Source organism: Protopterus annectens, chromosome 1.part2 (genome assembly GCF_019279795.1).
Source record: "Protopterus annectens isolate FY-2018-M chromosome 1.part2, PAN1.0, whole genome shotgun sequence".
Lineage (NCBI taxonomy): Eukaryota > Metazoa > Chordata > Ceratodontiformes > Protopteridae > Protopterus > Protopterus annectens.
In genome coordinates, this window is record NC_056727.1 from 1,022,119,194 (window position 1) to 1,022,137,643 (window position 18,450).

The 18,450-nt window shown below is 37.7% G+C and overlaps 1 protein-coding gene across 1 annotated transcript in view; it reads right to left on the bottom strand.

Moving 5' to 3' along the window:
• LOC122792225 (CUB and sushi domain-containing protein 1-like) overlaps positions 1-16,781 on the bottom strand; it is a 3,080,606-nt gene extending 3,063,825 nt beyond the window's left edge. Inside the window, exon 1 of the mRNA XM_044059969.1 lies at positions 16,675-16,781. Within this exon, the coding sequence (XP_043915904.1) occupies positions 16,675-16,771 (97 nt within the window). The 5' untranslated portion in view covers positions 16,772-16,781. The remainder of the gene's footprint in view (positions 1-16,674) is intronic.
• Positions 16,782-18,450: the final 1,669 nt, after the last annotated feature.

The window sequence follows — 18,450 nt, forward strand, 5'->3', positions numbered from 1 at the left end:
CTTATCTGATGGAACGTAGTATGCTGTGTCTACCAATGTTCTTATCTGATGGAATATAGTATGCTGTGTCTACCAGTGTTATCTGATGTGACTCAGTATGCTGTGTCTACCAGTGTTCTTATCTGATGGAACATAGTATGCTGTGTCTACCAATGTTCTTATCTGATGGAACGTAGTATGCTGTGTGTACCAATGTTCTTATCTGATGGAACATAGTATGCTATGTCTGCCAATGTTGTTATCTGATGTAAAGTAGTATGCTGTGTCTACCAATGTTCTTACCTGATGGAAAGTAGTATGCTGTATCCACCAATGTAGTTATCTGACGGAATGTTGTATGCTGTGTCTACCAGTGTTCTTATCTGATGTAATGTAGTATGCTGTGTCCCCCAATGTTGTTGTCTAATGCAAGGTAATATGCAGTGTCTACCAGTGTTCTTATCTGAGTTAATGTAGTATGCTGTGTCTTCCAATGTTCTTATCTGATGGAACATAGTATGCTGTGTCTACCAATGTTCTTATCTGATGGAATGTAGTATGCTATGTCTCCCAATGTTCATATCTGATGGAATATAGTATGCTGTATCTACCAATTTTCTTATCTGATGGAATGTAGTATGCTGTGTCTACCAGTGTTCTTATCAATTGTAACGGAGTATGCTGTGTCTACCAGTGTTCTTATCTGAGTTAATGTAGTATGCTGTGTCTCCCAATGTTCTTATCTGATGGAATATAGTATGCTGTGTCTACCAATGTTCTTATATGATGGAATGTAGTATGCTGTGTCTACCAGTGTTCTTATCTGAAGGAATGTAGTTTGCTGTGTCTACCAATGTTCTTATCTGATGGAACATAGTATGCTGTGTCTACCAATGTTCTTATCGATTGCAACATAGTATGCTGTGTCTACCAATGTTCTTATCTGATGGAACATAGTATGCTGTGTCTACTAGTGTTATCTGTCGGAACCTAGTATGCTGTGTCTACCAATGTTCTTATCTGATGGAACGTAGTATGCTGTGTCTGCCAATGTTGTTATCTGATGGAAAGTAATATGCTATGTCTACCAGTGTTCTTATCTTATGTAATGTAGTATGCTGTGTCTACCAATGTTCTTAGCTGATGGAATGTAGTATGCTGTGTCTACCAGTGTTCTTATCTGAAGGAATGTAGTTTGCTATGTCAACCAATGTTCTTATCAATTGCAACATAGTATGCTGTGTCTACCAATGTTCTTATCTGATGGAACATAGTATGCTGTGTCTACTAGTGTTATCTGTCGGAACTTAGTATGCTGTGTCTATTAGTGTTCTTATCTGATGGAACGTAGTATGCTGTGTCTACCAATGTTCTTATCTGATGGAACATAGTGTGCTATGTCTAACAATGTTCTTATCTGATGTGATGTAGTATGCTGTGTATATCAGTGTTCTTATCTGATGCAATGTAGTATGCTCTTTCTACCAATGTTCTTATCTGATGGAAAGTAGTATGTTGTGTCTACCAATGTTTTTATCTGATTTTATGTACTATGCTGTGTCTTCCAATGTTTTAATCTGATGGAACAGAGTATGCTGGTTCTTCCAATGTTCTTATATGATGGAACATTGTGTGCTGTGTCTACCAATGCTGTTATCTGATGTAACGTAGTATGCTGTATCTACCAATGTTCTTATCTCATGGAACGTATTGTGCTGTTTTTACCAGTGTTCTTATCTGATGCAAAATAGTATACTTTGTCTACCAGTGTTCTTATCTGATGGAACAGAGTATGCTGTGTCTACCAGTGTTCTTATCTGATGGAACGAAGTATGCTGTGTCTACCAATGTTCTTATCTGAAGGAACATAGAATGCTATGTCTGCCAATGTTGTTATCTGATGGAAAGTAATATGCTGTGTCTACCAGTGTTCTTATCTGATGTAACGTAGTATGCTGTGTCTATCAATATTCTTCTCTGGTTGAAAGTAGTATGCTGTGTCTACCAATGTTCTTATCTGATGGAATGTAGTATGCTATGTCTACCAATGTTCTTATCTGATGGAACATAGTATGCTATGTCTACCAATGTTGTTATCTGATGGAACGTAGTATGCTGTGTCTACCAATGTTCTTATCTGATGGAACATAGTATGCTATGTCTGCCAATGTTGTTATCTGATGGAAAGTAATATGCTGTGTCTACCAGTGTTCTTATCTGATGTAATGTGGTATGCTGTGTCTATCAATGTTCTTCTCTGGTTGAAAGTAGTATGCTGTGTCTACCAATGTTCTTATCTGATGGAATGTACTATGCTATGTCTACCAATGTTCTTATCTGATGGAACGTAGTATGCTGTGTCTACCAATGTTCTTATCTGATGGAACATAGTATGCTATGTCTGCCAATGTTGTTATCTGATGGAAAGTAATATGCTGTGTCTACCAGTGTTCTTATCTGATGTAACGTAGTATGCTGTGTCTATCAATGTTATTCTCTGGTTGAAAGTAGTATGCTGTGTCTAACAATGTTCTTATCTGATGGAATGTAGTATGCTATGTCTACCAATGCTCTTATCTGATGGAATTTAGTAAGCTATGTCCACCAATGTTCTTATCTGATATAATGTAGTATGCTGTGTCTAACAATGTTCTTATCTGATGGAAAGTAGTATTATGTGTCTACCAATGTTCTTATCTGATGGAATTTAGTAAGCTGTGTCTACCAATGTTCTTATCTGATGGAACATAGTGTGCTTTGTCTACCAATGTTCTTATCTAATGTAACGTAGTTTGCTGTATCTATCAATGTTCTTATCTGATGGAACACAGGGTGGTGTGTCTACCAGTGTTCTTATCTGATGGAAAGTAGTATGCTGTGTTTATCAGTGTTCTTATCTGACGGAACGTAGTATGCTGTGTCTACCAATGTTCTTATCTGATGGAATGTAGTATGCTATGTCTACCAATGTTCTTATCTAATGTAACGTAGCTTGCTGTGTCTAACAGTGTTCTTATCTGATATAATGTAGTATGCTGTGTCTAACAATGCTCTTATCTGATGGAAAGTAGTATTATGTGTCTACCAATGTTCTTATCTGATGGAATTTAGTAAGCTGTGTCTACCAATGTTCTTATCTGATGGAACATAGTGTGCTTTGTCTACCAATGTTCTTATCTAATGTAACGTAGTTTGCTGTATCTATCAATGTTCTTATCTGATGGAACACAGGGTGGTGTGTCTACCAGTGTTCTTATCTGATGGAAAGTAGTATGCTGTGTTTATCAGTGTTCTTATCTGATGGAACATAGTATGCTGTGTCTACCAATGTTCTTATCTGATGGAATGTAGTATGCTATGTCTACCAATGTTCTTATCTGATGGAACGTAGTATGCTGTGTCTACCAGTGTTCTTATCTGAAGGAACATAGTATGCTATGTCTGCCAATGTTGTTATCTGATGGAAAGTAATATGCTGTGTCTACCAGTGTTCTTATCTGATGTAACGTAGTATGCTGTGTCTATCAATGTTCTTCTCTGGTTGAAAGTAATATGCTGTGTCTAACAATGTTCTTATCTGATGGAATGTAGTATGCTATATCTACCAATGTTCTTATCTTATGGAATGTAGTGTGTGTGTCTACCAATGTTCTTATCTGAAGTGATGTAGCATGCTGTGTATACCAGTGTTCTTATCTGATGTAATGTAGTTTGCTCTGTCTACCAATGTTCCTACCTGATGGAAAGTAGTATACTGTGTCTACTAATTTTCTTATATGATTTTATGTAGTTTGCTGTGTCTTCCAATGTTCTTATCTGATGGAACATAGTATGTTGTGTCTACCAATGTTCTTATCTGATGGAACATAATGTGCTGTGTCTACTAATGTTCTTATCTGATGGAACGTAGTATGCTGTTCCTACCAATGTTCTTATCTGATGAAACGTAGTATGCTGTGCCTACCAATGTTGTTATCTGATGGAACGTAGTGTGCTGTGTCTACCATTGTTCTTATCTGATGGAACGTAATATCCTGTGTCTAATAATGTTCTTATCTGATGGAATGTAGTATGCTGTGTCTACCAGTGTTCTTATCTGATATAACATAGTATGCTATGTCTACCAGTTTTATCTTATGGAACTTAGTATGCTGTGTCTACCAGTGTTCTTATCTGATGGAACGTAGTATGCTGTATCTACCAGTGTTCTTATCTGATGTAACATTGTATGCTGTGTCTACCAATGTTCTTATCTGATGGAAAGTAGTGTGCTGTGTCTATCAGTTTAGTTATCTGACGGAATGTAGTACGCTGTGTCTACCAGTGTTCTTATCTGATATAATGTGTTATGCTGTGTCTAACAATGTTCTTATCTGATGGAACGTAGTATGCTGTGTCTACAAATTTTCTTATCTGATGGAACGTAGTGTGCTGTGTCTACCAATGTGCTTATCTGATGTGATGTAGTATGCTGTGTTTACCAGTGTTCTTATCTGATGTAATGTTGTATGCTGTGTCTACCAATGTTCTTATCTGATGGAAAGTAGTATTCTATGTCTACCAATGTTCTTATCTGATGGAACTTAGTAAGCTGTGTCTACCAATGTTCTTATCTGATGTAACGTAGTATGCTGTATCTACCAATGTTCTTATCTGATGGAACGTAGTGTGGTGTGTCTACCAGTGTTCTTATCTGATGGAAAGTAGTATGCTGTGTTTATCAGTGTTCTTATCTGATGGAACATAGTATGCTGTGTCTACCAATGTTCTTATCTAATGGAACATAGCATGCTGTGTGTACCAATGTTCTTATCTCATGAAAAGTAGTATGCTGTGTCTACCAACGTTTTTATCTTAGGGAATGTAGTATGCTGTGTCTACCAATGTTTTTATCTGATGGAATGTAGTGTGCTTTGCCTACCAATGTTCTTATCTGATGGAACGTAGTATGCTGTGTCTACTAATTTTCTTATCTGATGGAATGTAGTATGCTGTGTCTACCAGTGTCTTATCGATTGTAATGTAGTATGCTGTGTATACCAATGGTCTTATCTGAGGGAACATAGTATGCTGTGTCTACCAGTGTTATCTGCTGGAACTTAGTATGCTGTGTCTACCAGTGTTCTTATCTGGGGGAACGTAATATGCTGTGTCTCCCAATGTTGTTGTCTAATGGAAAGTAATATGCTGTATCTACCAATATTTTTATCTGCTTTTATGTACTATGCTGTGTCTTCCAATTGTTTTATCTGATGGAACATAGTATGCTGTGTCTACCAATGTTCTTATCTGATGGAACATTGTGTGCTGTGTCTACCAATGCTCTTATCTGATGTAACGTAGTATGCTGTATCTACCAATGCTCTTATCTGATGGAACATAGTATGCTGTGTCTACCAGTGTTCTTATCTGATGGAAAGTAGTATGCTGTGTCGACCAATTTGATTTTTATGTAGTTTGCTCTGTCTTCCAATGTTCTTATCTGATGGAACGTAGTATGCTGTATCTGCCAATGTTCTTATCTGATGGAACATAGTGTGCTGTGTCTACCAATGTTCTTATCTGATGGAACATAGTGTGCTGTGTCTACCAGTGTTCTTATCTGATGGAACGTAGTATGCCGTGTCTACCAGTGTTCTTATCTGATGGAACGTAGTATGCTCTGTCTACCAATATTCTTAGCTGATGGAAAGTAGTATGCTGTGTCTACCAATTTGATTTTTATGTAGTTTGCTCTGTCTTCCAATGTTCTTATCTGTTGGAACATAGTATGCTGTATCTGCCAATGTTCTTATCTGATGGAACATAGTATGCCGTGTCTACCAGTGTTCTTATCTGATGGAAGGTAGTATGCTGTGTCTACTAATGTTTTTATCTGATGGAAAGTAGTATGCTGTGTCTACCAATATTCTTATCTGATGGAATGTAGTATGCTGTGTCAAACAATGCTCTTATCTGATGGAACATAGTATGCTGTGTGTACCAATGTTCTTATTTCATGGAAAGTAGTATGCTGTGTCTAGCAATGTTTTTATCTGATGGAATGTAGTATGCTGTGTCTACCAATGTTTTTATCCAATGGAATGTAGTGTGCTGTGTCTATCAATGTTCTTATCTGATGGAACGTAGTATGCTGTGTCTAGCAATTTTCTTATCTGATGGAATGCATTATGGTGTGTCTAAAAATGTTCTTATCTGATAGAATGTAGTATGCTGTGTCTACCAGTGTTCTTATTGATTGTAATGTAGTATACTGTGTCTACCAATGTTCTTATCTGATGGAACATAGTATGCTGTGTCTACCAGTTTTATCTGCTGGAACTTAGTATGCTGTGTCTACCAGTGTTCTTATCTGATGGAACGTAATATGCTGTGTCTCCCAATTTTGTTGTCTAATGGAAAGTAATATGCTGTGTCTACCACTGTTCTTATCTGATGTAACGTAGTATGTTGTGTCTACCAATGTTCTTATCTGATGAAATGTAGTATGCTGTGTCTACCAATGTTCTTATCTGATGGAACATAGTATTCTGTTTCTACCAGTGTTCTTATCTGATTTAACATGGTGTGCTGTGTCTACCAGCATTCTAATCTGATGGAATGTAGTATGCTTTGTCTACCAGTGTTCTTATCTGATTTAATGCAGTATGCTGTGTTTTCCAATGTTTTTATCTGATGGAACATAGTATGCTGTGTCTACCAATGTTCTTATCTGATGGAACATAATGTGCTTTGTCTACCAATGTTCTTATCTGATGTAAAGTACTATGCTGTATCTACCAATGTTCTTATCTGATGGAATGTAGTGTGGTGTGTCTGCCAGTGTTCTTATCTGATGGAAAGTAGTATGCTTTGTTTATCAGTGTTCCTATCTGATGAAACATAGTATGCTGTGTCTACCAGTGTTCTTATCTGACGGAACGTAGTATGCTGTGTCTACCAGTGTTCTTATCTGATGGAACGTAGTATGTTGTGTCTACCAATGTTCTTATCTGATGGAACGTAGTATGCTGTGTTTACCAGTGTTATTATCTAATGGAACATAGTATGCTGTGTCTACCAATGTTCTTATCTGATGAGATGTAGTATGCTGTGACTACCAGTGTTCTTATCTGATGGAAAGTAGTATTATATGTCTGCCAATATTCTTATCTGATTTAATGCAGTATGCTGTGTCTTCCAATAATCTTATCTGATGGAACTTAATAAGCTGTGTCTACCAATGTTCTTATCTGATGGAACATAGTGTGCTGTGTCTACCAGTGTTCTTCTCTGATGTGATGTAGCATGCTGTGTATACCAGTGTTCTTCTCTGATGTAATGTAGTATGCTCTGTCTACCAATGTTCTTACCTGATGGAAAGTAGTATGCTGTGTCTACCACTTTTCTTATATGATTGTATGCAGTTTGCTGTATCTTCCATTGTTCTTATCTGATGGAACATAGTATGCTGTGTCTACCAATGCTCTTATCTGATGGAACATAGTGTGCTGTGTTTACTAGTGTTCTTATCTGATGAAACATAGTATGCTGTGTCTACCAGTGTTCTTATCTGATGTAACGTAGTATGCTGTGTCTACCAATGTTCTTATCTGATGGAAAGTAGTATGCTGTGTCTACCAATGCTCTTATCTGATGAAATGTAGTGTGCTCTGTCTACCATTGTTCTTATCTGATGGAACGTAATATTCTGTGTCTACCAATGTTCATATCAGATGGAATGTAGTATGCTATGTCTACCAATGTTCTTATCTGATGGAATGTAGTTTGCTGTTTCTACCAGTGTTCTTATCAATGGTAACGTAGTATGCTGTGTCTACCAATGTTCTTATCTGATATAACATAGCATGCTATGTCTAACAGTGTTATCTGATGGAACTTATTGTTCTTATCTGATGGAACGTAGTAGGCTGTATCTACTAATGTTGCTATCTGATGTAGATAGTATGCTGTGTCTACCAATGTTCTTATCTGATGGAAAGCAGTATGCTGTGTCTTTCAATTTAGTTATCTGAGGGAATGTAGTATGCTGTGTCTACCAGTTTTCTTATCTGATATTATGTAGTATGCTGTGTCTAACAGTGTTCTTTTCTGATGGAACATAGTATGCTGTGTCTACCAATGTTCTTATCTGATGGAAAGTAGTATGCTGTGTCTTTCAATTTAGTTATCTGACCGAATGTAGTATGCCGTGTCTACCAGTTTTCTTTTCTGATATTATGTAGTATGCTGTGTCTAACAGTGTTCTTATCTGATGTAACGTAGTATGCTGTGTCTACCAATGTTCTTCTCTGATGGAACGTAGTATGCTGTGTCTACCAATGTTCTTATCTGATGTGATGTAGTATGCTGTGACTACCAGTGTTCTTATCTGATGTAATGTAGTATGCTGTGTCTACCAATGTTCTTGTCTTAGGGAAAGTAGTGTGGTGTGTCTACCAGTGTTCTTATCTGATGAAAAGTAGTATGCTGTGTTTATCCGTGTTTTTATCTGATGGAACGTAATATGCTGTGTCTACCAATGTTCTTATCTGATGGAACATAGTATGCTGTGTGTACCAATGTTCTTATCTCATGGAAAGTAGTATGCTGTGTCTACCAATGTTTTTATCTGATGGAATTTAGTATGTTGTGTCTACCAATGTTTTTATCTGATGGAACGTAGTGTGCTGTGTCTACCAATGTTCTTATCTGATGGAACAGAGTATGCTGTGTCTACCAATGTTCTTATCTGAAGGAATGTAGTTTGCTGTGTCTACCAGTGTTCTTATCTGATGGAATGTAGTATGCTGCGTCTACCAGTGTTCTTATTGATTGTAACGTAGTATGCTGTGTCTACCAATGATCTTATCTGATGGAACATAGTATGCTGTGTCTACCAGTGTTCTTATCTGATGGAACATAGTATGCTGTGTCTACCAATGTTCTTATCTCATGGCATGTAGTATGCTGTGTCTACCAATCTTCTTATCTGATGGAACATTGTATGCTGTGTCTACCAGTGTTCTAATCTGATGTAATGTAGTATGCTGTGTCTACCAGTGTTCTTATCTGATGTGATGTAGTATGCTGTGTCTACCAGTGTTCTTATCTGATGGAACATTGTATGCTGTGTCTACCAGTGTTCTAATCTGATGTAATGTAGTATGCTGTGTCTACCAGTGTTCTTATCTGATGTGATGTAGTATGCTGTGTCTACCAGTGTTCTTATCTGATGTGATGTAGTATGCTGTGTCTACCAGTGTTCTTATGTGACGTAGTATGCTGTGCCTACCAGTGTTCTTATCTGATGTGATGTAGTATGCTGTGTCTACCAGTGTTCTTATCTGATGTGATGTAGTATGCTGTGTCTACCAATGTTCTTATCTGATGGAACATAGTATGCTGTGTCTAGTGTCTCTTCTAGCTTTTAGGTTTTACCATGCAAAGACTTGTACAAAACAAGCAGAAGGAAATTTTCCTTGAAGAGGCTATCATTTTGGTGTTGTCATGAGAGTGGCTGCATTTTATTCTCATTTTCTAGGTTTATCATTTTCCATTAGCAGTGAACTTCCACCATTTGGTGAAACACATCAAATCACACGCACATGCATGCTTGTTTGTGTGTGTGTGTGTGTGTGTGTGTGTGTGTGTGTGTGTGCGTTTGTGTGCGTGTGCATGTGCATGCGTGTGTGGTTGTGCGTGCGTGTGTGTGTGTGTGTGTGTGTGTGTGCGTGTGTGTGTGTGTGTGTGTGTGTGTGTGTGTGTGTGTGTGTGTGTGTGTGTTTGCGTGTGTGTGCGTGTGAGCGCATTTGGCTGTTAAATTCAAACTGACATGGAAACAGAAATTGGAAGGACAATGTATTTGAGATATAACAGACTAGGATAGCCCATTCACTTAGCCAGCAGTTGAACTGTAATTCAATTAATTTAGAGAACATCTCCATAAGTGATCAAAAGAAGAAAACAACTCTAATAAATGAAGACAGAAAAAGGATCAGATGCTGCCTTTTTGGAAAAGAAAGTCTCATTTCTAAGTCTGTGTGGGATTCCTGCATTGAAAGAGTACATTCATCCATCCACAGCCCTTTTTTCCCATTTTTGCACAAGGTGTTGGGGTGTCACTTCAACAATGACAATCATCTACAGCCTAGGCTTACACCACTGAATGGCTAGCCCTGCCACAGAGAAAGAGTACATCACCAACTGAAAAATTAGAAAACCCTGAAACCAAAGAAGGCAAGGCTGGCTAGCCAAGATTCAGAAAGTGAACACAAGAAGGAAAAGCTAGATTTTCCTCATGACAGCAAACAACTACATGGGGCCTAAATACTGTCAGCCTAAAAGAGAAATGGTTGAGCAAAACTGACTGAAGTAGAGAGGCCTGATAACAAATGCACACTGCTGATGCTTTCTACACTAAATGACAAAAGTATAATAAATCGTAAGGGCAAGTCTGTTTCTAAGCAAAGCCAAAATGTACTGGTTGTGATTAAAAGTAAATAGCACTGTGAATATTTGCCCTACACTGTAGATGTTAAAGCTAATCAACAAAAGTCAGCAACCAGTCTAAACCTGTCACAATACAAATCATCATCTTCTTTCAGCTGTTCACGCTAGGGGTCGCCACAGCGGATCATCTGTTTCCATTTCTTCCTGTCCTCTGCATCTTGCTCTATCACACCGACCACCTGTATGTCCTCTCTCACCACATCCATAAACTTTATCTTAGGCCTTCCTCTTTTCCTGTTACCTGATAGCTTCATCCTTAGCATCTTTTTCCCAATATACTCAGCATCCCTCCTCAGCACATCTCCAAATCAACGTAATCTTGCCTCTCTGGCTTTGTCTCCAAACCTTCCAACCCGAGCTGATCATCTAATATACTTATTCCCAATCCTGTCCACCCTCGTCACACCCAATGCAAATCTTAACATCTTTAACTCTGCCACATGCAGCTCTAACTCCTGCCTTTATGTCAATGTCACTGTCTCCAACCCATATAACATAGCTGATCTCACTACCCTCTTGTAGACCTTCCCTTTCACTCTTACTGGTACTCGTCTGTCACAAATCACTCCTGACACTCATCTGCACCCACTCCATCCTGCCTGTACTCTCTTCTTCACCTCTCTTCCACACTCACCGTTACTCTGAACTATTGACCCCAAGTATTTAAACTCATCCACCTTCGCCACCTCTACTCCCTGCATCCTCACCATTCCTCTATCCTCCTTCTCATTCACACACACACATTCTGTCTTAGTCCTGCTGACCTTCATTCCTCTTCTCTCTAGAGCATATCTCCATCTCTCCAGGGTCTCCTCCACCTGTTCCCCACTCTCACTACAGATCACAATGTCATCTGCAGACATCATAATTCATGGGGGCTCCTGTCTGATCTCGTTTGTCAACCTGTCCATCACCATTGCAAATAAGAAAGGGCTCAGAGCTGATCCTTGATGTAATCTCACCTCCACCTTAAATGCATCCGTCACTCCCACCATAGACCTCACCGCTGTCACACTACCCTCGTACATATTCTGTACCACTCTTACATACTTCTCTGACACTCCCGACCTCCTCATACAGTACCACAACTCCTCTTTAGGCACCCTGTCATATGCTTTCTCTAAGTCTACAAAAACACAATACAACTTCTTCTGACCTTCTCTGTACTTCTCCATCAACACTCTCAGAAGCAAACATCACATCTGTAGTGCTCTTTCCCGTCATGAAACCATACTGTTGATCACTAATCATCACGTCCCTTCTTAACCTAGCTTCCACTACTCTTTCCCATAACTTCATGCTGTGACTGATGAGTTTAATCCCTCTGTAGTTACTATAGCTCTGCACATCACCCTTATTCTTAAAAATCGGTATCAAAACACTTTTGCTTCATTCCTCAGGCATCCTCTCACTTTCCAAGATTTCATTAAACAATCTGGTTAGAAACTCCACTGCCATTTCACCTAAACACCTCCATGCCTCAACAGGTATGTCATCTGGACCAACAGCCTTTCCATTCTTCATCCTCTTCATAGCTATCCTTACTTCCTCTTTGCTAATCCATTGCACTTTATGATTCACTATCCCCACATCATCCAGCCTTCTCTCCCTCTCATTCTCTTCATTCACCCACCCCTCAAAATACTCTTTCCATCTGCTCAACACACTCTCCTCATTGTAAGTAGGTTTCCTCATTATCCTTTATCAATTTTGCCTACTGCACATCTTTCCTAGCTCGGTCCCCCTGTCTAGCCAATTGGTACAGGTCCCTTTCTCCCTCCTTAGTGTCCAACCTTTCATACAACTCTTCATATACCTTATCCTTAGCCTTCGCCACCTCTCTCTTTGCCATGCACCTCAGCACCTTATACTCCTGTCTATTTTCTTTATCTCTGTGACAATCCCACTTCTTCTTTGCCATCTTCTTTCTCTGTATATTCTCCTGTACTTCCTCATTCCACGACCATGTCTCCTTGCCATCCTTCCTCTGTCCAGATGACATACCAAGTACCTATCTAGCCATCTCCCTTTCTAGCTCTGCTATAGTTACCCAGCTATTTGGTAACTCTTCACTGCCACCCAGTCCCTGTCTTAACTCTTCCCTGAACTCCACCTCACAATTACCCTTTTTCAATTTCCATCATTTGATCCTTGGTGCTGCCCTTACACTCCTCCTCCTCTTCTTGATCACCAACGTCATCCTACAAACCACCATTCTATGCTGCCTAACTACACTTTCCCCTGCTACCACTTTACAGTCTCCAATCTCCTTCAGACTGGCCCTTCTACATAGGATATAATCCACCTGTGTGCATCTTCCTCCACTCTTGTATGTCACCCTCTGCTCATCCCTCTTGTTAACATGCATATTCACCACAGCCATGTCCATCCTTTTCACAAAATCCACTACCATCTGACCTTCTGCATTCCTTTGCTTAACACCATATCTACCCATCACTTCCTCATCCCCTCTGTTCTCTTCATCAACATGCCCATTGAAATCTGCTCCAATAACCACTCTCTCACCCTTGGGTGCACTCATCACCACTTCATCCAACTCTCTCCAAAAGTTTTCTTTCTCATCCATCGCACACCCAATTTGTGGACCATGTGCACTAACAACATTCATCATTACACCCTCAATTTCCAGATTCATAAACATTACTCTATCCATCACTCTTTTCCCCTTCAAAACACTCTTAGCATACTGTTCCTTCAGGGTAACTCCTATGCCATTCTCCTCCCATCCACACCATGATAAAACAATTTGAACCCACCTCCGATACACCTAGCCTTACTCCCCTTTCATCTGGTCTCTTGCACACACAATATATCAACCTTCCTTCTGTCCATCATATCGGCTAGCTCTCTCCCTATACCATTTATACTGCCAACATTCAAAGTTCCGACCCTCACTACCACAGTCCTAGTGTTTCTCCTCTCTTCCTGCCTTTAGCCATGCCTTCCCCCTCTTCAATTCTTTTGGCCAGCAGTAGCCCAATTTCCGCCAACACCCTGTTGGCTAACGGTACTGGTGGCGGTCGTTGTTAACTCGGGCCTCGACCGATCCATTATGTAAATATTTACTGCTGTCTGCATGAATGATTTGGCAAAGGTTTATGCCAGATTCCCTTCCTGATGCAACCCTCCCCATTTATCCGAGCTTGGGACCGGCACAAAAAAATGTACTGGCTTGTGCATCCCCAGTGGCTGGGTTCCTGTCACATTATAAATACATGTAAATATACAGACAAAAATGGAATCTTTCCTCATTTTCACATGATAGCAGGTCAGATTTTTAATAGGTTTATTTCCTATCATATTCTCAAACACATTTTCATCTAATCCACATTTCCTCTTCATTTTCCAACTGTACCCCAGTATTCCAGTGAAAGGATGGCAATTCTGTTAACTTGTCTTTTACACTGGAAACATACCTCAGTGTTGTGTCCGAAGTGTATTCATTAAACATGCTGATTGAGGGGATGGATCATTGTGATGGATTATTGTTTTTATGACAGTTCTATTACAAAAATATTAAATCGTGTTTTTGTGTAACAACATGTAAAACAATTAAAAGTGAATAAATAGTATCTAAACTTAAAACTTTATTATATAGTATACCTGCACATTTGTGGTCTTATCAGTTCTGAATTACTACAGCTTTGTGTGTGTGTGTGTGTGTGTGTGTGTGTGTGTGTGTGTGTGTGTGTGTGTGTGTGTGTGTGTGTGTGTGTGTGTTTGCATGAAGATGCAGCCCATGCTGTCATGGTATCAATTGTACATCAACAATTTATTGAGAGAAGGTGTTAAAACCATTTATTGAAAATTCTTCCCTTCAAATTATCTATGATACAATCCCAGTTATTGTCATTACAAGGAAATAAGTTATTACAAACTATGGGATGGGTACAGTTGCTCTCTAACCAAACGGGATAGGTTAATTCAAGCACAAAACTGGAAATTAGCTTGACAAAAAAAGGGCAGCCTGCCTAGTACTTATCTATGAACCTTTGAACTAATCATCATATTCTATGATTTTTAATCCATATAGTACAGATGCAATATGAGCAAATTTATCATGTGATGCCAACTTTTATAATGAGAAGACTAATTTAATTTGTGTTTTATTAGAGCCTGTACTTTAGAGTATTGTTTTTGTTTATGGCAATGAGTTTTAAATGCAATGAATTGGAGTAGCTATGCCCATAGCATGTGCTAAGGTTTATACTAACTTAATGAGTACAAAAGTCCAAAAAACTGTTAAATCCAAACAGAATCCATGGAAAGGAGAATCAGCCAACAAAAAGTGATGATAAATGAAAACGAAGACTTTTATTTGACCACAAAACCAAGTAAATCAAGCACTTTCGCCTGGTTAATACCAGGCTTTATCAAGATAAAAAGGAAACAGTGTAACATGGATTTAAATGTAACACTTGTAGTCACATGATATCTTGATTAATTAATCTAATAAAGAGTTAAAAAGACATTGTTCAAAAAAATTTGAGAGATTTTTTTAAAAATATAAATTAAAAGTTCCTTATTGAATAAGAGCATTACTTAATGTATAAAAAAAATTATAAAGCTGTAAATATTAAAATTAACTATAAATGTTTATAATAAATGTAATAAAATAAATATATACTTATAACACCTAATGAAGTTATTTTAAACCCATCATTTAGTTTTGGTTATAACCTAGCCTTCCTAAGCCTGAGCACACTAGTGATGTTGATGCTCTCATTCAAGCCAGGGGGCCTTGCAGCATTCAATCTAAGTTGCCATAGGAGCTCTCTGTACTCAAGACGTGTCTCCCAATCCCCCCCCCCGGCATCTTGTGTCACCTGTTCAAGTACAACAAATTTAAGCTGCATGTTGGGACAGGCAGTAAAATGCTTATGCCACTTGTATATCTGATGCAGAATGCATTTTATTTTTGGAGGTACACTGACGCAATACCTTTTTTGTCTGTTTAACTTACAATTAAAATTGTGATATGATTTATGTAGATTTAACTTTGGCATTTGACAGGGTCATACACAAAACATTGATCAATAAATCAGTACAACCAGGTATTGATGTACTGCTGATAAGATGGATAGCTGCATAGCTTACAAATAGGGCATGGCAAGTATCACATACCAACTGGACAGGTGAAATCCTTGGTTGCAGTCAGGGTGTCCCACAGGGCTCTGTCCTAGGCTCTTACTTGTTTAGATTGTATCTTTCAGACCTTACTTTTTCATCTGAGATATTTATAGTCTATATGCTGATGACCTGAAATTGGGTAAACTGATTACAAGTGTTACAGATAAGGCATGTCTACAAAATAACTTGACTAAATTGACCATTTAGACACAGGAGAATAATATACAGATAAATTCATCAACAACTAAGCATATGAGATTTGGGAAACATAAATTGAAAGGTGACTATTTAATACAGCACACAGTGATTGAAACTGTAGACTCATTTAAGGACCTGGGTATATGGATAGATTTAGCTATGAGTTTTTCTAATCATGTCAACCAATTGGTTAATGATAGTTATAGAAATATAGGTTGTATAAAAATATGTATAAAGTCTAGGAAATCAAACATAATAAAGTCATTGTTTGTTAGTTACATTAGACCCAAACTTGAGTATGGAATAACAATATGGAAATCCTGTAAGAAAACAAGCATGAATAAAGTGGAAAGAGTACAGTGGGAATATATTAAGGGCATCCATGGATGTGAAAATCTAAGTTATTAAGAAAGAATAAAATATCTGAACTTGTACAGTGTCTCCTACAGATATTTAAGAGGAGATCTTATTTAGGTATATAGGGCATTTAGGGACAACTACCTCTGGGAATGTTTGGGGTTATCAAAAAGTACTAGAGAATCATCAGATAACCTATGTAGGAGATTCTATAGGAATGAGAGGTGTACTAATTGGTTCTCTGACAGAGTAGCTGATGCATGGAACAGACTACCAAATTACATTAAAGCAAGTACTAGTTTAGATATTTTTAAGAACAGCCTGGATATTTATTATGGTATCAAGTGTTTTGGTATATTGGCAAGCTAGAAGGGCATTAATGCTCGTGCTTGAAACATTTGTATGCATGTATGTATGTATATATGTATGTATGTATGTACACATGTTATAATTTAGAAACTCCTTGATTACTTTTCTTATTCACACTGTAACATTTACCTTGATACTGGGCACTGAAGCCTTTTTGCTTGTGGTTTTCATCAGAAGTGAAATGAAGGCGCAGCCAATTTTTACTGCTGATAACAGGAGAAGGCATATTCAATCCTGTGAACCTAGGAGTGAAAAGAAAATTCCATGAAGGCAAGTCAGGAGTTATATTAACTTACTAGTCACATAATACTTACAGATTAGCTTTTTAAGCCATGAACATCACATTTTTAAAGCTGATTCGCTGTTACTGCACAATATAAATAATTATTCAGTCTAATTATAGAAATTTGGAAATATACAACTACAACAAAAGCAAGTCATTCTCAAAATTCCAATTAGGTCAAAAGAGCAACCCACCCTGAAAAACAAACTTAATTACTACACAGATGACAAAGTATTGCATCCCTTCCAAGATGGGTCTTTTCTCTTCCCAATAATCAAATAACTTGATTTGTATGATGTTTTCCTTAAATATCCACAAACATACACACGCGCACGCACACACACACACACACACACAAAAAAAAACTTTTGTCTGTTTTTAATCTAATGATTTGAATCACAGTAGTCATGTGCCTTCAGATATACTAGCATTTTGCATTTTAAAGCAATGCAGGAAACAATAATTTATATAGTGTATTCATTACATTGGTAAGTGAAATAATCCTTCATGGGGCATTTTAGCAATATTATTATTTTCTGGATTCACTGAAAAAGGAAAACAGGATACAAAAAATAAAAACATAAAGTACAGCTATGTGAAAATAGCACAGGAAATCAGCATCTCACAATACAAAAAGTGAAAAACACTACAATTTTCTTTCAAATTTTTTCTCCCTAATCTTAAATATTTTACCTTAATGTGCTAGCTCCATGTACTTTGTAATGAATCATTATGTATCGTAAAAGTTGAGCCTGTCTAGCCAGCAGACAAAAGTCATTTAATGAATTATAAAGTATACTTAACCAACACAAACAATACTTTTCCTCTACTAGCCACAGGCAGTTGTTCTCTAGAAAAAAAAAAGTAGTCTGGGCTCATTACCAATTTCTGCTTAGAATCCTATTTCCTCTTCATAATACTTTACAAATCAAAGGCTAAAATGTCACACAGACAATTCAGTAAAACCTGCAAGAATGACCAAATGACCAAACTACAGTATTTCCTGTGTAATAACTTAATCCTGTATGGAAGACCCATGGTACATATGAACATGGCCCCTTAATGGCATGCCAGTGTTTCATCTCCATGTTTTCTGAGTGTCCATGAATTTTTTCTTTTAAAGACTTTATGGGTATATTCAACCCAATAAAGCCAAACCCGACAAGCTGTAGACATGCCATGTTTTGGCCTTTTTCTGACTTTGTCATTGCAGCACAATTAGATTGTTTGATTATCCTTTAGAAATACAGAATTTAAAATCAAGTCTAGTGTCCACAGACATTAAGGTCCCTCTAGAATACCTAAAATAGCATCCAAACATATGGCAAAAAGTTTAGAAAAATAACTGTAAAATAAATTGATGATGATATAAACATACTTATGCATTCACTTACTGGATGGTGTGCTGATTACATAACCATTTAGAGCTGACATGAGACGTTAATAACAGAATATTATTACAAGACATACATTACGCAATCTCAAATTTATTTGTTTAATGGGGGTTGGTATCTTTTTAAAAATATATATTTTATAGTATCATAGGAGGTTATTAGAGTATCTCATTGGCAGATGGTAATACAAACATTTTTATGTCATTACTGCTGAGAAATATTTTAGTG